Source organism: Coenobita brevimanus, chromosome 96, assembly GCF_032717465.1.
Source record: "Coenobita brevimanus isolate Jiangsu-jjx chromosome 96, ASM3271746v2, whole genome shotgun sequence".
In the NCBI taxonomy this organism is placed as follows: domain Eukaryota; kingdom Metazoa; phylum Arthropoda; class Malacostraca; order Decapoda; family Coenobitidae; genus Coenobita; species Coenobita brevimanus.
The window spans coordinates 19,648,178-19,672,466 of record NC_137049.1 but is presented as its reverse complement, the minus strand read 5'-3'; the positions used below and the strand labels follow the sequence as shown (position 1 = coordinate 19,672,466).

General features: G+C 37.2%; 1 protein-coding gene across 1 annotated transcript; it reads right to left on the bottom strand.

Annotated features, from left to right (window-relative positions):
* Window positions 1-10,729: 10,729 nt before the first annotated feature.
* On the bottom strand, window positions 10,730-22,280 carry ric8a (ric8 guanine nucleotide exchange factor A). The gene is made up of 11 exons (XM_080283100.1): window positions 22,182-22,280; window positions 20,434-20,570; window positions 19,940-20,064; window positions 19,171-19,369; window positions 18,139-18,268; window positions 17,121-17,299; window positions 16,346-16,619; window positions 14,275-14,518; window positions 13,536-13,686; window positions 12,870-12,989; window positions 10,730-10,856 (listed from the first exon to the last, which is right to left on the bottom strand). Exons 1-11 carry the CDS (start codon window positions 22,260-22,262, stop codon window positions 10,730-10,732), a joined length of 1,767 nt encoding a protein of 588 aa, XP_080139226.1. The 5' UTR covers window positions 22,263-22,280.
* Window positions 22,281-24,289: the final 2,009 nt, after the last annotated feature.

Below are 24,289 nucleotides of genomic sequence, written 5' to 3'. Positions count from 1 at the left end.
TATTTTAGTCTTGCTATCTCCAGACAATTCAACCCAGTTAGGGGGAGACTTTTGAACTGGAAGCATTAGATACTGCTTTCATTAACCCTTCCACTATGAAGCTCTTGGATATAGTGATGTGCTCTGTAATTTATTCTTCCTACCTCCAGGCAATTTTATTCAGCTTAAGAAAAAATTTCTCAAACTGTGAGGGTTAACTCTAGCCTTCACTGAATCCTTCCACCCTAAGCTGAATAAAAGCAATTGGAAGTATGGAGAATATGCTGAAAGCCACATCACCAGGTTCAAGGGATTCAAGTTCTTCCAGACATGGATAAAATCATCTGCTGGTAGCAAGAAAATAAAGAACACATTATCACAGTGAAGGGATTAATGGTGAGAGTTACAGCCAGTCCCATATTGACCCTAGTGAGGTGAAGAGTCCTGAAGCTAGACTACAAGTCTAATTATTAAATAAATATATTACCATAAAATTTTTTCCCAGTAATATCTTTTGTAGCACATAATAGTATTCAAACAGGTAGAAACCAGTCCATATTACCTTTTACCAGGTGCAGGGCCAAGAGGCTGAGCTGTTCTAGTCCAGAGCATTCAAGGTTTAGTGACTGATTTAGTGACTCTGATGGCTTTACATGATCAAAAACCCTCCATCCACCTCAGAGAGATTCAAACACATGCACACAGCAAATGATCTTCACCCTACATGGTGTTTTCAACTGCTGGACCATCAAACTACAGGGCTGGGATTCACCAACAAACTAATTATCAACTACATCTCATAACTTGGATTTGTTTTTTGCAGGAAAAGAAAAGAGACTTGCAAAGTTTGTGCACTCATCTTTCTTGGTCCTTCCCCCCTCCCCCCAAAAAAAATCCTGATGAGCATATTTCCTCTCATGACTCGAACATGTCTGTGGAAAGAACAATGAGTGTTAAAGCTTCCTATGTCTGTTGTATCATAATTCCAATCAGTTATTGCTGGAAAGACAAACAGTGTAGACTTCCCATGTCTCTCATTGTCTCAACAAAAATAGTCCTTCGTTATGAGAGGTAATAAAATTATGGGGAAATATTTTTTAATTTTGTGAAAAGGATACAGAATGAAAATTGCAGCAACTTTCCTTTGTCCTCTCTGCAAGTGAAAACATGAAAACTAAGATACAATAAGGAGTTACTGTCAATGTGAGTTTGCTGGTGAATCCAGCCTCTGAGCTGTAGTGCAAGTAGTACCAACCTTATAATAAAAAATAACTGAATATGAAAGTAATGTACTGTAAAGTATGATTCCTTGTATCAACCCTGTCTTAAGGACTATATATGGCACTTTATGATAATTCCAATGATATGCAGCATAACGACTCGTCCTCACAACTTTTGCATACCAATATAATTTGTCTTCTGTGGTTGTAATCTATAATTCAATATGTATATATATATATATATATAGTAAAATACTGTATATAATAACCAACATTATCTGTGTAAACTGTCTTTAAGCCTAACTACAATAACTGCATCACACATTATTACTTCCTTATAAAATCCGTGCATGGCGTTATCATTTCTGACACATTTGACTAAAAAGGCACAGGTCCAGATACAGGTCTAGGATGCTTGTGCAAATGTGTAAATGGAAGAACTGTACTAAAAAACAGAAACTGTGTTTAAGTGATGATAAAACAATTTCAGCACAACCTGGACCTCCATCAGATATGACCATGAGAATACCGTATAGCAAGGTGAGATGAAGAGGATGGATTATACGGGAAAGTGAGGAAGAGGTAGGAAGGAAAGGAAGCAGGAAGGTTAAGGTGTAGAAAGAAAGTTCAAATCTGGCTGCAACTGTTGTATCTTCACAATATACAGTAGCCTACATGGTATCAATACATGGGTACAACTATTCTTCCATTAGAACAATTCACGGCATTGTGAAATCAAGACATACATTATGTAAGTAACAGCATTTAAGTTACATGATAGTCAAGGTGCACTTGGGATGGCTCAAATTCATGTGCATTGTATTTTGCTATGTACACTCATGAACCATATTTTCTGCTCACCTTTTACCCCAATTCCTGGTAAAAAAAAAAAAAAAAAAAAAAAAAAGCCATAGCTAATGTTCCACACCAAAAAATAACCTGTTTCCAGGTTGTTTGAAGCTTTAACCAACTGCATGAGGACTACACTCCTTACACTCTAACTTGGCCCAGACATTGGGTCTTTTGCAGCTTATTTCTTGTAGCTTTACGGCAGAGACAGACAATGCTACAGCTCCACATTCGTTCCAAAGCACTTCATGACTGGCATTGAATTCTAGTGCTAATTTACTGTTAGAACTCAGCATTCAAGATGGAGAGATGGCAATTTTAGGCCAAGTTAGAGTAAAAAGAATATAGTGACAGCAAACCTGTTCCTCATACAGTCTAGTAAAGTCTGAACTACCACCTTTAGCACTGGACAACGGTGCTATAAAGGGATGCCTTCATGTGGTGGCACTGACGGACTGGGTGGCTCAGATGCCTGGTTATGCAAATGTCCCTCCATTCCTTCCTTATCTCTCCCCCAAAGGAGGATGGTGGACTGCAAGGGGAGGGTAACGTCAGCCTTTAGTCCACTAAGTTCACATTCAGATGAGCCTAGGGTTGCAACAACAACTACTACTACTAACAATGGACATCACAACCCTGACTATGGTAGGAGTAAAGGACAAGAAAGAACTATGGCTTGTGAGTGTAGGGATAGTCTATCTGTTGCAAGTACTTCTATGGTACCCATAACATTTTCAGTTTTTAAGCACTAAGTTAATCCCTTCCGTATGATTTCTTTTATGCTTCATTCTTGCTACTGCCAGATGACATCTGGCTTATGAAAGGTGTTTCATACCAGAACGTCTATATTAACCCTTCTGGTATAATGATACCTGTTGTTCGTTTATTCTTAGCTTATTATTATTATGGTATTAGCTTAGGTTTAATAATTTATACATCTTACAAATGGCCCTGCATACTAAAGGGATTAAACGTCAGGAGTGATATATGTCTACTAAGTTACTGTCTAGCATGATACATGATACACATAAATGCATTATGAAGCACTGCCGTACATTCCGAGCCTGTACACTAAGTCATGGTCATTTAACGCTACAATCACATAAAAACACAACAAACACCAAAGACCACTGGGTTTGTTATGGCTGCCTGTACCACACCTTGTTTTTTTTTAATCCCTTGAGTCCAATGACATATTTCTAGTTAACTCTTGCTACACCTAGATTATTTCATTTAACTTAAAAGAGACTCAAAGTTTTGGGTTTGAATATACCCTTTATTATCCCATTTGCCATATGAAGCTGCAAGTGCGGGGTGCCTATCATCCACTTACTCAGTGTAGTACTGCCTCTCTCTCTCTCTCTTCAGATGACAAGCCAAATGGTTTCCAGTAGCTCAGTAAACTATCTATTATGCTGGGTGGTAACCATATAACCTAATAACACCTGCTGGTCTAATGGGTTCAGGCACTCCAACTGGATGGAGTCTGTTAAAGTTTGCATCTGAGGGGTGGATGGAGTTTCTTGCCTAAAGACACTCAGGGGCTAGTGAGGTTGGTCACCCTCATCTTAAATGCTGGGATAGACTAGCCTAGCCCCAGGCCCCTGTGCTCTTGATGGAGCAAAAAAGGATTGGATGATGATGATGATATTTCATAAAGATTTTCCTTAAGCCGAATAAAATAATCTAGAAGCTGCAAGAACGAAATAACAATAACATACTTGGGCTGCAAGGGTAGAGTACAACTTTTCTTGTGTTTGTACTTGGACTTCATGTATATGACTGATGTAACAGTATAAAACAGTATTAAAATGGCTGTTTTTTTGTTTTGTTTTGTTTTTTTTACTGTTGCTATCTTCAGTTCATAATAGTACCAATAAATCAGTGCTTATACTTTGAAATTACATAAATGAAAAACAGAAATGCAGAATATCTATTCATCTAAACAACACAAATGACCAAATACTGTGTGGCTATATACTACCAAGGTTAGTTCACTTCAGCATCAGTTACATTATGCAGTGCTGGAGTACTTCTGGAGGTTAATTTCATACTACTAGAATTTTCTCTCTTGAGAGAACCTTTCCAAGCTACAAAATTGTGACATTTGTAAAACCAGTTGCACTTAAGAAGTGATGATGCCTTTTCTCATGCATCACTACAAGTGAATCAGAGAGGGACTGGAAGGAAAGAGGACACAGGGTTTAGAAAGGAGTTTAGAGACTGAGGGTGGGAAAGGAGATATAAATTACAAGGACACAGAATACAGTAAAAGTATAATCAAGATATTAGTTACTCCGTTCTTGAGATTTCATAACTCAATTTGTATGATCTCAAAATACTCTCATTGTGGTAGCACTAAATGTAGTTGTAACCCCAAGTTCATCTAAATGTGAACCCACCAGACTGCACGCTGAAGCTGTCACCCCCCATCCTCCATTCCACCATCCCCTTTTCAGGAGATTGGGTGATGAGGGGTGTTTGTACAACCAGGCAGCAAAGCTATCTGGCTACATTGGTGCCACCACACAAAAGCACCTTTCTCCAGAACCTCCGTCCAAATAATAGTTATCAGACACTTTTCAAAGTACTGATGCGGAAAGTGACCTGAAAACAGACAGCTAAATGTATTTACCATTAATGGTGTTGGTAAAGTACGATTATCAAATAACAAGGCTATTCATATATGCCTTATGGGATTAAGGCATCTGGCTATACATAGACAGATACAGTATATGCCTGGCATTTCCATAACGGACTTAAATAATAATACATGACAAGTCTGGGTGGAGTGACTGCACACACACACAATGAACAGGTGTCAATAGTTCAGGAAAAATTAATATCACTCAATGATAATCTCCACAGTAACCCCTTCAAACAGAATATGTGTTTTACTGATTTATTCTTGCTACCTCCTGATGATTTTATTCAGCTTTGGGGGGACCTCTTTTAGTGAAGGGGTAAATGAAGGCTATATCTAACCCCCTGCTTTGAAAAGTCTCTCCAAAGCTGACTCATACTCTCTGGAGACACAATGATGAAAATTACATCACTGGACTGAAGGGTTTATCCACTGTTTTCATTACTGAGGTTGGTGGAACATCACTGTACTGTACTGCAAACTACTGACACATTAAATGAGATCAGTCCCATACTGTACATGGGCATCAAAAAATCAGCTAACTATACACAATTTCTTACAATTCACACACAATAACATACAACTGCTATCTTAACTAATGCCATCACTAAAATCTGGTAACTCAGAAAGCTCAAACAAGCAACAACAACTTTTACAGAATATTCAAACAATGTACAAAAACTCTAGCAAAAATAAACTCTACGCACTGAAATCAACCCTGAACACACTACATGCATAGGACAACATATTCCTCTCAAACTCTGCAAACACAAATCATTGACAATACCAGGCAAAGTACCAGTACTGTTTCCATAGCAGTGTTTCTGGGCAACTCAAGAGCTAAACAGATGTTGACATCACTTTTCCTTTCCTTACCCCTTTCAGTACAATAATGTTGCTTTTTTTTTTTTTTTTTTTTTTTTTTCCCTGCCACCAACTTGCTTCCTTCAGCTAAGGAGAGATACTACTGTACAGTATTGTGCATCACCAAAAGCTTTACTACCCATGACTGTTAAGGCAAGATGAATGGAGGACACCTGTTGTCTGATGTATGGAATTTTTTTCTGTGTTTAACTTGTTTTTCTTTTCTCTGATCATCTTTTGTATTTATTAAAAAAAAAAAAAAAAAAAAAAAAAAAAAAAACTGAGCAGCATTTAATAAGCATTAATCATCAGACTTAATCCCTTATGAGAACATCTGGACCAAAATCCTTTAACCCTTTACAATGATGACTCGTATTTTTGCTACTGCTATGATTTTATTCAGTGTTGGAGAGATCCACTTGCAGTGAAGGGTTAATTAGTAGATATGGATAATATAATCTATTCTTTGCTGGAAAATACAAGAGCATCCCACAAGACTCCTTTCAATGTCAGCCATCTTTTTACATTCACAACACAACATTCAAGTTCTCAAATGTCTATGATCTGTAATTCACCTGTGACATTCACTTTGCGGCAGATATACAGCAGTCAATTGCAGATCCATAGGATAGACAATTTATGAGATATAGGTGTATGACCACCATGCATGAGTGCAACACCTCAAGATATAAGACACTGCTTGACCAGGAAGAAGGTAAGAGGGATTTTCTGTACTGTATATTGAAATATTTTTATAAATAAGTTACATACCGGTTATCTAATACAGTATGTAGTAATATGTAAATGGATACAGTAATATACTACCCTAGACAAATTATGTAATCATATAAATGCATAGCCAAGTTTCAATATCACTTAGTTATTGTTCAGCTGATCTTTACCTAGCCATAACAAACTCAATGGCTGTGTTATGCTGATCTTTTCTCTTAAATCAATAGAGTCATCATTACAGAAATCAAGGGTAAAATATAATGGTAACAGCTATATACCACTGTGTGTGTGTGTGTGTGTGTGTGTGTGTGTGTGTGTATGTTATATATATATATATATATATATATATATATATATATATATATATATATATATATATATATATATATATATATATATATATATATATGTTTATATATATATATATATATATGTTTTATATATATATATATATATATATATATATATATATATGTAGGTGTTCTGTCACTCAAAAAATTTTCCGTACTAAAGTGACGTGTCTTTTTGACACAATGGATGATGAAATATGGAATACTGACACTGTCTGAATCTCTCTACTCATTGCGGAGTCCTGCGTTCACATGAGTGAGGATACTTTTTTGAGCGGCTGTAAATGGGCATGTTCATGTGCTTGTGTTTCAGTATTACCACATGAAATGTATTATGATCTATAACATCCTCTCTGACAAATAAAAATACCATCCAAATATGTATTATGTGATTCTACTGAAGCACATGTTCTCATACTGGAAAAAGTATATACAGTTTAAAGATGTAAAAGGAGTCTGTAATAATAGCATAAATTAATTCAAATAAAAATAACAACAGCAAGTACTGCAGTGTACACTGAAATTAGCTCTTAACCCCTTCAACCAATGATGTATTTTTCACTTTATTCTTGCTACCACCATACAATTTAACTCAACTATGGATGAACTTTTCTAGCTGTGGGATTAGATATACCCTTCACTAACATCTTCTCTTCTAGTGGATTCTCCTAATCCAAATACAACTATCTGGTAGCAGCAAGAATAAATTAAAAGTCACATCTTTTAGATGATAGAGATTTAAAAAGTTGTAAGTGAGGAAAGGGAACAGTGGTTACTAGTGAAGCACAAGAAATGACACAATAAAAAAGACATACGGTAACATAAAAGAGTGCCTAAGATCTTGAGTCACAGCTGATCTACCTCTTTCATTCAAACTTATCTTTTATTTTATTCTTGCATAACTAGATTTGTAGTGAAATACAGAATACGTACATGACAAGTGGTTTGCAAATCCTGTGAAAATATAGAGGCATTCCATTCTTCAAATTTTTTCAAAGGAGCATAATACTACCACAAAGTAAAAAGAAACCATCTTTTTTCACTTTAACCAATTTCCAAACTTAGACATGATGGTGAAATACAGAGAGAGGCTGTCTGATCTGTCTAGACATATGGCTTACAAGAGAAAGGAAGCTCCAAGTACAAACTCTCCTTCCTCCACTTCAAGTACAAGTTTCCTCCACCCTGTGTCATGGGAGGTATGAGGTGGCTTGCAGGTCAAGTACTGGACAGTAAGATTCATCACTTTAGCAAGTAGATGAGGAAGGGCTATCAAGAGGAAGAGAGAAAAAGGGATACAAAGAGAAAGAGGGAAGCTGGGATATGAACAGAAAAAAGCAAGGTTACTAACAGAAGTTGAGTGAAGGGGAATAAACAGAAACAAAAAAAAAGAAGGAAGCTGGGATATGAACAGAAAAAGGCAAGGTTACTAACAGAAGTTGAGTGAAGGGGAATAAACAGAAACAGCGAGTAAGCAAGTCTGCACTTAATTAACAAATGTGTGAGATCCTGGTGTCTCTGAATACATGGTTGCTATAACCAAACTTGACTCAGTAACCCAAATTATGATACAACTGTTCATTTAGTCTGCTGTTAAATACTGTATTTGCATTAACAAAATTTTTTTATTCATACCACACTGTAAAGATATGAATAAACAGTCAGTCATTAAAGTTTAATACTAAATGTATACAGTATATACTGTATATAAAAACTGACAATCAAAATAAAGTCCATAAAATAGATCTGTAAACTATCAACAACAATATGAATACATATATTTGGATTAAAAAAAAAAATCTGAAGCAACAACATAACAGATAACAATAACTGAAATATAAGTACCTCTCATATCACATCACTTTTAACTAGCTGGTACTGGGAAAGACATATTTCATCTACGAAATAATAACAACAAAAAAAGTAAAGAAAAACATATGTCTGTTACTCCTATTGACATAAATATAATATATACAGTGGTCTATGACCTTAGTAACTAATGCACACACATTTAGCCTAGCATATAGCTATATGAAAAAGGTATCAGATGAACTGATTACTCTTTAAAGTTCTGTTACCAAAACTTGACACATTACCACACAGGGCTATACAATAAAAACTTAAGCTTTGGTATCTGCTCCCCTGAAGAGCAAACACTGAACACTACTGGTACAGCCACAGAATTGAGTATCTTCCCTATTTTGTCCACAGATTACCTGTTGTTATGAACCCAGGTTCATCTGAATGTGAACCCAGTGGACTGCAGGCTGAAGATGCATTTCACCTGCAGTTCACCATCCTTCTTTTGGGGGACTGGGAGAGAACTGAAACTTGTACCAACATGCAACAGAAATGCACATGGTGATATCTCTCTCCAACACACGATGATATTTAAAACCAACAAAACATACCCAAGTCTCAACTGGGCTGATGTGTGAATTGAACAGTTTAACTTTTCCACAAGGAATTCATAAAACCTTGGGAAGATACTTAATTCCCTGAGACTGCTGCATTATAGTTAACAATGCAATACAGTTCTTTTAATTCCCTTTTGTTAACTAAACAATTACTCTTAACAGTTAAGGTATTCTCAGAATAATACAATACCTGGTAACTGTAGCTGCAAGTGAACGTGATCTACTTCAAGGGAGATGTTGGTGTTCTTCTAGTGCTCTTCCTCTGCCTGGGTAAACATCTATGTTGATTTACCAACAACAATGCCCTATCTATCAGCTAGAACCCTTTCAGTACAATGATATTTAATTCTTGCTATTTTAGATTATAATAGTCAACCTAGGATACATCCATCACAATGAAGGGGTTACTGACAATTTCCCTTAACCTCCTCAGTGGAAAGATATTTTTTAAATTTCATTCTTGCTGCATTAAGATAATTTTATTGAGCTTATGTGAGATATCTTGTAATGAAGGGGTTAATGAAGGCTACATCTAACCCCTCCAGTCTGAATAAGCTTAAGTGAATAAAATCTTCTGGAAGTACCAACAACAAACTACAAAAGTACGTCACTAGACTGGAGTGTTAATTCCTTCAGTATGGTGACACTTTATTCTTACTGTTACGTGGAGCCACCTCTCATACTGAAAGGGTTAATAAACAGCCAACGTGCAAAGTTGACAATCACCAAAACACAATTATGCTTCTTCTATAAGGCTCCATCAGCCTGGCTCAAAATACGTCCTGCTTAAAAAAAAAAAAAAAAAAAAAAAACAAAAAAAAGTGAGATTCAGTTTAAACTGAATATTCTTAACAGGTTTAAACACAAAGCCCTACTTTGTCTGATTTACTGAGAGGCAGGGGGTCACTGGTATGAAACATCACTAACTCTCAACAGTGGAACCTTAACACATTTGGAGTTGTTTGCTCCTGAAATCAGAAGACTTTCTAACCCTCTTCCTTAGCAGTTTACTTTGCATATGTCACCTTAATAATCTGTGCTATTCATGAAGCATCACTTCAAAATCTACATCCTTTACATAAATATCAAACATGAGAATCTTCATTAGCCATATGCAGAAATGAACTGGTAAGGAAGAGGTGCCAGGAGCTTCCATAACCAACAAGAATACAGCTCTTGGTCCCACATATGAACAGCATGAGGTCTATTTGTCACAAGTTGGAGCCACCTCAAGGTCTGTACAGTAAGGCCTGATGATTATGACTAAATTCAACAAATCTAAGGGTGGGAGCACTCAATAAATTCTACTTCCTTCCTCCATTATGATGGAAGCCTTATACTGTTATTCTTCCTATCACCAGATGATACTGCTTATCTTAAGAAAGATCTCTTGTCAAGACTATTTGCAGCATTCTGTACTGGTATAAATCCCCTTACTAAAACTATACCATTTTTTTATTTCATTACTCCTACCACCAATTTATTTCATCCACCTTATGAAAAGTCTCTCAAAGCGAAGTGATCATAACCAACCTCTGAAAATCCCCACAGAGAAATGAGATTTTTTATTTCATCCTAGCAACCACCACACAATTTCAATTAAAAGGGTCCCTCACAGTGAAGAATTTAAGATGAACTGGTTCCACATGACCTGCCTGTAATAACTCAAGTTCACTAATCTGAGTCGTTGTTGTGCTGAGGAGGTTGCCGAATGCCCATCCCCTCCTGCAACTCCAGTACACTTGACACTGGGTGAGGCTTTCCATCCTCTCCAATGCGGCATGGCTGGATGATGTTGTTCCTGTACCAAATATTAATATTATCATCATCACCACCAACATCAACCTGTCCACATTTTCCACCTACATATGAGGTGCAGTAGGATTCAGAAAGAAGGAAAGGGAAAGTACTGTACAGAATAAAGGTGAGAGAAATGTGAACAGCATACTCAGTGTAACTAACTCTTGTACTTGTAATACTCACTCACACACCATTCAAATCCCCAGAATCCTGGCTCCACCTCACCAAACATCATAATGGTAAAATGGTCACTTCCATATTAGCTAACCCATGTGAGGTGTATGGGCACTTGTATAGCTTAAACAACATACACATCACGTTAACTGACAGTGTAGACAAATTCTGGAGAGGGACACTGGCGCATGGTAGTACTGATATAACCTGGCAGCTTTGCTGCCCATTTATACAAATGTTCCTCAGCTTGATTTTTACCTCCTGAACTGCAGGGCAAAGGCAACTTCAGCCTGCAGACCACCAGGTTCACATCCATATGAACCAGTGGCCACAACAATACGTAAAACATCAGGGTAGATATGGGAGTAGTTGAATAAAGCAACGTTTCTTGATAAATAAAAGAGTGGGTAAAGTAATTTGGTAAAATCTGGTCAAATTCCTGCTTATTATATATACCAATACAATTTACTTGTGGTACAACTTACCAGTGGTGTCAATATTGAATGAATTATTTAACTGCAAAGCAGCTGAAAGAGAGGTGGCAGTGTGAGATATACAAAATATGATGATCACCTGATGATACTACATGAGCAGTGAAGTGATGTCTCAAATCCTTGATATCACATATATTCATGACAGAATTTTGAACCAAACTCATGATATCCTACATCACATGCAAACTGCCATATATCTTGGTGTATAAGCCACTAGTTCAGGCATAAACTGTCATGTGTTAGGTTGGCTACTGCACTGTGTACAGTATGCAATCTTCAAATTCTGTGATGGGTGAATAATGAGATAGCTCATGTTTAAAACAATGGCACCTAAATATTACAGTTTATCTGTTAGGGTGATGGACTCAGAATACCAGTGTGTGTAAACATAACTAATGTTTTAAAAATCTGGTTATAATTTCAGTTCAAACTTTCCAAGATGTTCATAAAATGCTGCTTACATCAATAGTCTGAAATAAGAACTAGATGACTGGTATTAAATTTCATATGAAACTTGAATATGCGAGTCCCTTGTTAACACGTAATAGTTTCCCATTTTCTCTGGTCAGTCACAGAAAATGTATCAATCAATACACTGTGGTTAGCTGACTCCTGTTTCAAAAGTACTGGTATGTATGGTTATGGACATGTATTTTTCATGTTTTTACCAGGTTCTATTTTTGCATACTAAGAATAATGCTTAATGACATGCAGTAGCTACCTATCTATCTGTCCATCCACCCATCTACCTATCTGTAGGCTACATACATACACAGAGATGCATAAACTATTATTTGAAAGCCAAATTTAAAGAATGACACTCGCCTACTTCACAATGGCTGAATAATGTAAAGCTAAAAATAAAAATATAAGACAGCAAGATGAGATAAGGATGTCAGAGGTCCCTCTGGTTATTTAGCATAAGGCATCACTCACACATACATAAACTCCTCATTTAATAACTCATTTACGTTATTTTCTGCAGTTAAGTCCACAATCATTTACAGAAAAATTGTCTACTGAACCTTCATCAGAAATTATGAACCTGATCCACCAATTTCTCTTACTTTACAGTACCAGTTGTATGGAAAAGCTGATATTTTGGAATAAATCACCATCTCATAACAAGACCTTACTGTACTAATGTGGCAAGTTTCCTTTTGGTTCTGATGGGCCAAGAAAAGACTGGATGTACAGAAAGACTGAGACACACAGATACACAGGAAGACAGACAAACAGACTGAAAAATACACACATACACACATAAATATAAACAGTTAGGTAAAGATATATAGATGGACAGATGGACAGAAAGTCCGAAAAATAAGGTGCAGCATGCTGCATACCTTGTGAGCTTGTCAAGCACATTGACAAGCTTCATGGCCTCGTGTTCCTTCTGCTCATCTGTCATGCCTTCCAGTGGGGACGGGCGTGGGGGTTCATATCTACCCGTCACTGGATTCACCCTGATCACAGACACACAGCTTTTAAACAGGTGGCACAACACTGCACAAGCTTATATTAACCTCTCCAGATCAATGTACAGTACTATTCTTTTCACCTTACTTGGCCTAAATTTTTTTTCTTGTGCAGCTTATTTTGCACAAGTCAATGGCAAAAGACAATAATGCCACGGCTCTATACCTTTTCCATTGCATTTCTTTGTGACTAGCACCATATTCTAATGTTAAGCTACTGTTACATCTCTGCATCCAAGATGGGCTAAAACAGAGTTAACTAGATCATAACTGGGTACAATTATGCCCCTATAAAGTTTAATAAGACATGATATCTGATTCCAGAGTCTCTTGCAATGAGAAAGTGACAGTAACATTTGCAACAAAATACCACAGGCTGTACTGATACATCTCAGACTAACATCTTTCCATACGAATCATAACACATATCAACAAAATACAACAGACTACTTTTACAGATCTCTGACCATAATATATTCTTCTATACCCAGCTGTAACATACCAACATTATATTGTACCATACTCGTCACTTACATATCTCTGACCCTGACATATTCTTCTGTATCTGAGTCTTCTGATCCCGAAGAGTAATCAACGGAAGGCTTGTTACCTCCCAGCATAAGTCCCCTTGAGGCCAATAATCCTGCTGCATTACCATATCCTGTGTACTTTATCAGCCGGTCAACTGAGAAAATATTAATAAAGGAATTGTGTCAATTAAGGAACAACTAATTCTTTTCTTATTTTAAATACCTCTCTCAAGATTGGGGCAACTCTAGCACTCTATTCCATATAAACTCAGATGATACTGTTTGACTAAGTGACTTGCTAGAGACAAAGAGGGGGCAGCTACAGTACTGTCTTATATTCCATCTAACACAAAGACGATTTTACTCAACTACGAGTGTGTCATAAGAGTCTAAGTGTTTAAAAAGAAAGAACTGAAGGGCAACAGCCTGTAAATTTTGTCCCTTCCATAATGTCAAATATGAGAGAGCCACAGTCAAAATCCTCTTCTCCATCACAATTCACCTCGTGTGTACATCAAAGTAAAGCTCATTTCTCTAGGCACTGTACTGATAAGCCATGCAACTTAAATTTATTGCTATTAGCTCTAAAATTCTAGATTTAAATGAAACACTAAGAGTAGTACAGATCCAAAGCAGCAACAAGCATTCCTGACAGTACCAATCAGAGATTCATAAAACATGTTCAGTAGCAAGTTATTTCAACATTTCCCAGAAAATTGCAATCAATAACTACAAAAACTTACCACTTTCTTTACACAATATAAAGAGGAAGTTAGCAGAGAGATGCTTGAGATCATGCAGTGGTGAGGTCATAAGAGTGCATAACTTGTTGCGCAGAGTATTGCCCTCCTCTGGCCGCTTGCTGACGTCCCTCAGAGGTGGCAAAACTCGCAAGCGTACAAACTTGCGGATGATGCGGTTGGCTTGTACCATCTCAACCATCAGTGTTAAGATGGGCATTAGGCTTTTATTGGATGACTGACCAGGCTGTAAAGAATGGAAGTTTTAGACACTTCATAAAAAAAAAAAAAAAAAAAAAAAAAAAGCAATAATATACGTACTTGAATGAGTTCACAATGAAAACCAATAAAGGATAAAGGAAATGCATTACGATCCCTACTTTAGATATTAATATCAAACAATGAACGTGTTTGCTCGGTGAAATGTTGCTGATTATGTTGACTGTTTCACAGTACAGTAATTTATTCTCAATGTAATAGATTTTACAGTTGATTCTTTGTCATTCATACAATCATAAACACCGTTATTAAATGCTTCCTCTTATTCTCCACATTCTAAGCAAGATGAAACAGAGGCATAGCAGATAACAGTGGCACTAATAACCCTGCTATCATCTGGCCAACTACTTACTGCCTTCATTAACAATGAAGTGATTTATGAGAATCAAATATATCCTTGCAACCAAACAGCATTTAATGGTAGGTGGAGGCACCCATCATCTACTCATGCTGGAGTGCTACCTGCAGGTGACTACAATGAGTGACAAGCCTAATAGTTTTCTGTAACCCAGGAAATCATTTACATCACTGGCCTGCAACCACATAACCAAATGACTGGGTGAAATGCAACCTACTATGGTGTTACTGTTAACTGGATGGAGAGGAGCAAAAGTAGCGTCCACCCAAGAACTTAACCATACTCTTATCTACATCTCACTGTGGTGGGATGCTCCACAGTGAGACACTGCCTGCCAGAAGGGAGCACTGGTTCTCAGCACAGGATGGCACTGCAAGGGAAGTTGCTTGCCTAAAACTGATGGCCAGACAGACCGGGGTTATTCCACTACCACTACTACTACCACCAAAGGGTCTTAACATCGCCATTCTATTTTCTCACCTACAGACAAGGTGATGTAAGATCCAGAAGTAAAGGAGGGGCTAGCACAACAATAGGAGAGTTAATGAAATCACCGATTTACTGTACAGTACTAAACTTGTTTTTAAGTATTGTACATACAACACTGTATGATATATAAAGGCTACAAGCCATACAGTTTTAAAAGTTCATATTTGAGCAACATCAATAAGTAATAGCTACAAACCAGATGACCCATTTACAATTACAGTACTTAAGTTCCACTACTACAGTACACCATTTATTATCAGTACCAAAATACACTGCACAGAACAATATACCTTATATGTTTTCCATGTTAAAAACTGATTTTCTGGCTAGAAAATAAAAAAAAAAATAAGGTAAGCCATATGAAAATAACACATGCTAATATAATGGAAAATGCTTTGTTACAATCACTTAATAAAATCAATGCTGTATCAATTAAATACAAATAAGCTGGACAACTTAGTTAAAAAAAAAAAAAAAAAAAAACTTCATGGATACTTCATGCTCTGTAGTGTACTGTAAATATGCCAGTAATATTCGTAACAAAAGTGCTTGGGACTTTAAGTGACACGGTGTGGTATATGCCGAATCAAAATTGCAAGCTATGTCAGTTTTATTTTTAGTGTAACTATCACCATCATCAATTTTCTTCTTTTATTCACTATACTTTACCAAGTAGTCATAATGATGTAGAAAACATAAAACCATGCTCCTTACAATAGATGTAACATATCTGTCATTTCTGTAGTCAGCTATAGATTTAGTGTGCACAGTCTTATACTGTACTGAGTATTTAGCAATCATGTGTGAAATTTACTGTGTGGCATTTGTGGTCATCTAAATTAATTTTTGCTATACAGAATCAATGACTCCTCATTTACAATGCAAGATCATATACCTGAATGTTATATGTCAATTAACCCATCAAAAGTGCCTCACTGTGATACTTACTGCATTAATTCTAGCATCCAGGAAATCCAAAAGCTGTATTATGGCTGTCATGTCCCTTCCGTCATACTCACAGCCTGAACCATCATTGTGGCCTGACTCCCCATCATCCACCTCTGTGAAGCAGGCAGCCTCCACCTGAGCCGTGGCCCCGGCAAGTGGCTGGGTGGTGACGACAGGGGGAGGGCACATCACATTGCCACCAGCCTGGGGCATACTGGGCAGCAGTTCATCGTACATGGCAGGTGGCATCACCAGGAGGAGGTTTACTGTGTTGCTGAAAGACACAGGTATTTCTTATTGTAAGTCAGGGATGTATGGTGATGTGGGTAGGTTATGCCATGTTGCCATACCAACAGCCTCAGGCATATTAGGCAGGAACTCCTTGTAAATAACAGGGGACATCACTAATAAAAGGGTTACTGTGCTGCTGCAAGGGTATGGCAAATCCCTTCTTTTCTACTGAAGAAAACTTACTACACAATACAGTATTCTTATTATCAGAACTACAATCAGCATCCTACAGATGCATAAATGAAACCTTGTTATGGTACAGGTTCTGGAGGCATTACCAATTACAACCACTACTGCTTCTTGGCATACCCGGTACCGGAATCACAGACACACCCTGGGTTATGCTAATCTTGATTTTCATAATGACCTGACTGAGTGTTCAGTGTGATTACAGTATTTCTATTACAGCAGTGCTCACAGTACCAGGTCACTACACTTATAAATGGGGGTAACATGAGAATGGCTTTTTTTTTTTTTTTTTTACCTGTGGAGTGTGTCAGTCTTCTCAGCAGTGGTACACGTTGACAGGATGAGGGCGCGGAGGATGGTGCTGAGACGAAGGCAGTGGGCGTACTCTTCCTCATCAGGGCTGGTCTTATCAATGTGTAACACCAGATTATACAGAACCTTCAGTACCTCATTCACTACCTCTCCTTCTTCATCCTGACGAATATAAAAGAATAAGTGTTTTGAGAGATGAAAGAGAAGTAGGGACCTGGACTGTAAAGCTGATTGTTGAGCATCTTAGTCTGGGGAAATGTTTGGGAACTTTCACTGTCAGTCACACAAAGATATAACAGTGTAAGTACTGTATTCTGTGAGATATGTTTTGGGGATATAAAATATTTTTAAAGCTATGACAAAGTATTTTGAGAGAGGTACCAGTACAGTAACAGTGTCACTGTTTGTGAGATAGAATAATACAGTAAAGGTTTTGAGAGATATAAAAGAGTAAGTGCTTTGGATGATGTAAGAAAGCAATAGGTGTTTTAAGAGATTTACCACAGTGTTTGATTACAATTACTCTATTATCTGTTTACAATCTGTGTACCTGATGCAACATCTTGTGAAGCACTACCTAACTAAAAGGGCCTCAATGCATTTCTGACCATACTTGGTGGCAACCCCTCTTCCCATACAGCACCACCCTCCTTTAGATACTCTTGCACCTTATCCACACCTCATTCTCAGTCTTCCTCTCTCCCCCCTTGTAATGAGTTCACTCCTTACACTACCTATGACAAGATAATGAGTCACAAATGCAAAAGAATGACAGTAAATAATTATACTTCTCTATTACAGAAAATTCTTGCTAATAATGAAGGATATGCAGTACAGTATTTCTAAACACTGCAGTCCACCAGGTTCATGTTAAGATGAACCTAGGGCCACAGCAAAGAAAACAACAACAAAAATTATTGTTCAGTCAAGAAATCTGAGTCCACCAGATATGCACTGTACCAGTACCAAGTAATGACAAATATTAAATCACTTGAACTTGCCTTGAAGATAACTTGACATAGATATCCTCCATATGAGTGAATTTCCATCTCTTCTTGAGCCGTCTTCAGCGATAGATCCAGTATCTCGATCAAGTATGTGAGACCATGATATTCAGATCGTAGCTTGGGTCTGCAAAGAAATCGATATTAGCCATGATTATATGCTGTCAGGTGGACATGAGGCCATGATAGTTAGTGTTTGTGCAAATTTGTTTCACTTACCGGATTATTAAGTTACTCATCAATTAACACCTTTGCTTCACTTAAAGCTGCTTGTACTTCATTACAAAGTTGCTTTGAAGTCAGCAAGGCTTTTCCTTTCTCATGACCTTAACATTCATACAGCTTGCTGTATCAAACCTGGTTAACCTGTACATCGGCTATACTGACCCCTGTGAGCCTGCCAAACATACATTATTTAAAGAATTGTATATAAAAAAAATGCTGATTTCTTTTTTAAGTGACACAACCATCAGACTGAATGAACAATATATAACCTAAGAGCATTTTTTTTTTTCTTTTCATCTTTCCCCCCTAGTAGTTCCATACACTGTATTGAGGGTTTACTGAATTTAATTCATTCAATGGTATATTAAGCAACAAAATTAAAAGACAGAAAGATAATGCTCATACCACGAAATGTAAATTTACTTTTACATCACGAAATTTAATAACACACATAACTTAAGTAGCAGTAAAATACAAAGCCATGCCAGTATAATTCTGTATCTATAAACAAATATGCTTTTAATGGTGCTAGCCACCAAGTATGTTAAATGATAACTGGGAATTCTTTTAAGCTGAAAACTAAATCACAAATCATATATAGGGCCATTAAACTGATTCTTGTGAAATCAAAATTTCAAGCTTCAAGAAAAGAGAGCATAATATTACTGTGCAAAATCAGTAACGTAGTATCCACTTTACTGGTAGTTACATACAGTTATCTGGTAACCCTATCACTTGTGGTGAAAAAATACTGTGTATGTGCCCTTTCTTTTTAATGTAAATGTAGTACAGCTGGAACTGTACCTGATATCCGCACAAAATGCTGTGAGTAGAAACAGCAGCCTCATATCAAAGTACTTGACAGTATGAGGCAACTCTGGGTCCCGAAATGTTTTCAGGCGGCACATGAGGCCAGGGATGCAGCTGTTGACGCAGCACATCCGCTGAATGGAAGTGCTGTTGTACACCAAGTTACTCAAACACTTCTGAGCTTCTGTAACAACTGAAGACATATGGAATATAAGTATTACTCACTTCAGTAATAAATCCACATACTGCTACACTAAACTGAGACTGGTAAACCAGACAACTACATTATTATTACTTATTAAAAAAAGAAAGAAAAAAAAAAAAAAGTCCATTGGTGCCTGACCATGTTAAGTCAATGGACTGTTTCTGGTAACTGGAAAAAACACTAATTCAATATACTGCCTGATTCTGAAGGCACAATAGTTTAACAGACTGAACAGAATACTCTGGTGATTAACACTACTATATCTTTCATGTTACTCGTTGAAGTTATTTTACTTATTGCAATGATAGTGATAAGTTAACTATTTTATCCATCCCTTAAGTTGTTTATAAATAATTAAAACAGCAATCTGTGATAAGAATGAAGCATTTTATTGTAACTTTTTGTCATGCAGTCATGAACCAGAAGCAGGTATCAATTTTTTTTCACTTAAAGTACAGCAGTATTTGCCTACACAAACCCTCCACTTTATGTGAGGAATGACTACATCTCCCTACCTCTTCTTCAATTTTCCCTCCCACCATCCTTGTGTGTTCCTACCATCATAGTTGATCTGCTGATTGAGACGTTCAAGGGCCTCTTCCTCCGTCACCAGCCCTGCCAGCTTCACGATCACTGACAACTGTTCCTTGTCCACCACTTCAGGTAGTGAAGACTTGTCACGACTGTAACCACAAGAAAATTATGCAGTAGTTAATGCAATACAATTAAGTTTTTTTTTCCCTTTATATTTAATTCTTGCTATCTCTAGGTGATTTTACTAAGGTTAAGAGTGACTTCTTTTAACTAGAGTGGTTAACAGTCTTCATTAGCCTCTTCACTACTAGGGCACTACCCTAAGATGAGTACATTCATCTGGGCAGAGGAAGAAAGAAATTCTTAATCGTGTTACCATATCTGACTGAAGGGGCTTAACAGAATGCATAATAATAATAAGTAATTTAGTAGAGACATATAATTCACAGCACTGAGAAGAGAGCCTTACTAATATCTGTAATGAATAAATACAGTACTGTAAGATCAACCTGTCTTACCTTAGAATCCTAATTGTTGAGAGGCAAGCTTGGTGTGTGGAGGTGGCAGCAGGATTTCTAAGTCGTTCCATCACCACATACCAAAGGCGGCGGTACAGGTCCGAATCCAGGCCAACTGGTGTGAACTGCTGCTCAAACTGGCAAATAGGATATAAGGTATTAGGACACAGTATAAAGCACACCTACCAAATAAAAGGACTAGGCCTACTCATGCTGTAAATCACTTAATCCCTTCAATCCAGGTGACGTCTATGTTACTGTAGTTAACTCTTGTTGCTAACAGACAATTATTATTCAAGTTTGGAAAGGTCTCTCTTGGTGAATGGGTTTGATAAGGCTGCATCTAATATTATTCTAACCCCTCAAGTTAGATGAGTATATCACTACCTAAGTTGGACAAAATTGTCAGAATGGTAAGAATAAAATGAAAAAGAAATTCCCAGGCATGATGGATTACTGATATTTATCAGCTGAACCTTACCAAGTCTGGTCAAACGATTACTAAATTTAAAAACTGATACAGCACTAACATTAAGTTAAAATACAGGATAAATTCTAGCTAAACACATCCTGTGGCATCCTTTGGAATTTATTATAGTCTGATTTGGTTAGGGTCAGGATGGTTGAGTTTGGGTTAGGTTAACACTGGATTTGTAATGCATCTTACATATATTTGCATGTGTTTGACCATACATGCTTACTCTTTTTCAAAGCCAAGTTCACTTCTGGTGCTTTTAAATAATGTCAGGGGATCAGGTATACGACTTAGAAACAAGAATGATTAATAATGTAACTCTGCAACCAGCATTAACACCTGGCTTATATGAATTTTATTTTTTTAATTTCTAAAACCATCTCCACCATTTTCCTATTATTACAATAAAAGAAAAAAACAGCATCAGTCAATTTTATATAACACTCTTTCAGGCACTTGGGTCCAAAACTTGGCTACTGTAGTCTTCTACTGTACTTTTAAGGGTAAATAACTATCACTTTACACTCCCTGGTGGCAATACATGACTGATACACATCCAGTCACCTCTACAAGATCAAGCTCACGTAAAACGATAATGTGGTCATTCTGACTGGGACTATCTAACAACTTGGCCTAAACCATCAGCATCAATGATATTAAACTAAAAACATGTATGAGTTCGGCATGCCTTTAAACAGTTAAATGTTGTTAAGTCAACCTAAGCTAAACAAAAATTGCTTAGCCTTCACAAAAATTTGAATATTAAGTTCCTAGCCAAACTTTCCTACGTAATTAATTTATATGTTTTTCCTTTGGTGGGATCTGTGTGATTTTAATGGTATTTTCCAGTAGATTTGAACACTATTTGAAACATGCCCTCCCCTTCCTACCAATGAATAGAGACATGGTAGGAAACTGGGGGTTTTGGGTGGCAGAAATGAGAAAACTGGTAAATTTCAGTGACAGATGTGGTTTTGGGATGCCTGTATTAGATATCCTATGATGGAATTCTGATATTACTGCACAAATAAAAGAGAAGCAAAAATTTCAAACTGTCTCTGTATACCAAAAATCATGGTACTACCTTAGCAACAGGTTAAAAAAAAAAAAAAATGAAGTTATGAAAATCAAATACTGCCTATAAAACAACAAAGCTAAACTGCAGCTTTCCCAAAAACCGTGTACAAATTATATGCCCCTGGTTTTCATACCGTTTCCTGATACTGAATATTTACTTACCTCCACAGACGTATAATGGATCAACAAATGTTACCTTGGAATTGAACTCTTTCAAGAGCCGAACAAAATCTTGATCGTTCCCAGCTTCAAGAAGTCTAAGGCTGGATTCATCCATGGCTTTATCTTATACTGGACTACTTCCCTCGGTCCACAACTGTAAGTGTAACAGTCCCTAGATGCTGCACTTTTACGACTTCGAGCCTGCTGGCTGACACTCCCTGGCCCAGCAGACAGCTTGTAAACATACAGCATTCTTTGTTACATTATATTTTTTATTTATTGGACTTATTGACTAGATTTCATATTTTGGAAAAAAAAAGTTTATCCACAATCTAAAGTTTGATTATTTCTACTGCATTAATTCCACTGAAATAGCTGATGTTTTTATATCATCGCTCATTCAACTCCAACAACAGTATTAGATTTCTGTCACATCGACCCTGTGTGACAGATGTGCATGAAAACAAGAATAATTATCTATCGTTATAAGCATAAAAACACTGCCAGTGCAACATCGTAAGAATGTGTAGGCTATTCTGCGCCTTCAGTGAATGCTGGAGCTGCTCACGCATAAACATACATGAGCGGTAAGTATAATTTTTCACTGTTATAGGAAAGACACATGCATACTGTACTGGTATACAGTGCTTTACTTGCAACTCATAAGGCAAGTGAATGTTTATCCAAGTTCAGAGGTAAGAAGCACACTTTCCTGCTAGTCAGGATCCACTGCCATTAGCTTGTTAGATTTACCGCTATGTTTCCGTTATTCTGCATATGCTTGAGATGTCTGAATCAGGTACCTTTGGAATTTGATCGATTATGGGTGCCTGTCTGGCGCCGTTAAGTCATATGGATCTGACGGAGCAGAGTGTTCCACTCTGATGTTTGTAAATAATTCTGACACGCATAAAGTGCCTACTGTGTCGGCTACAATGCGTGGCACTTACGATCATTAAACATGAACCTCATAAAAATATAAGCAATAAAACGACTTCCCTTTAACACATGTATTAAGATAACGTCCAGTACTTTCGTATCAGCAGGTAATCCTGTTCAGCTTAGTGATTTCTTGCTGTGAAGGGGATAGACTCAGTAACAGTCCGTGAGTATCATTGCATAACATTGCTTCCTTTTTTAGACGTACTACAGTACAGTCAGATTTTTTTTTTAACTCATTAAACAAGTCATTATAAAATAGCTGACTTTTTTCTTTTTCATTTATTTGACATGGAAGGTCCTTTGGGATTTAAAATACTTGCTCAATTTTGCCTGCGGGTTTCGTGTAAAAAGATGGGTACTGTTTTCTACGGCCGGTAAATAAAACAATAGCTAAGAAGCGTAGACTAACATTTTTACTACATGGGTTATTCCGTGGTTATTCCAGCATTAGTCTATTGTTCCCCAAACTGGTCACTTAGATCATGGGTTACCCTGCGGTATCTGCATCCAGAGAGGGAAAAAAAAAAAAAAAAAAAAAAAAAGTATCCAAGGCTGGATCTATTCTCACAGCCGCCGTGAGAATTGTTCCGACCATGCCAAAACGAAGTTTTTCACGATTTTAACCAAATTTGGAGTAACTGTTAACGAACCGCACGTGAAAAGATTTCTGGGTTTGATGTCCATAGGCCAAACGGCAAGGTTACAGGACAAGCTCGAAGTTGACCACGCTCTATGATCTTGATTTTAGCTTTTTTTTTTTTTTTTTTCTGAAAGCTTGTCAGTTTCGTCCTAGGCTAACCAGCAGCACCTCCACCAAATCTGGTTACAATCGGACCAAAACAGTTCGTTTTTTCATGGCCAGAACTGTTCTCGCGGTCTCCGTGAGAATAGTTCCGGCCATGGAAAAACGACCATTTACACTCAGTTTGTAACTAAATTTGTTGGAATGGTTAGTGGCCACATCATGACGAACCAACCAAGCAAGATTTGAACACAGCAGAATAACAATAAAGGTGAAGCTCGAAGTTCTCCCCTCCTTGTCATCCTGATATTTAATGTATTGATCTCGATACTGGTCAGCTACGGTACACCATGGGCTAACCAGCAACACATACAACAGGTCTGGTTAAAACAGGAAAAGAGGTCGTTATCTCAAGGCCGAAACTAATAAAAAACAGTAGCCTAAGTTCATTTCTTGGC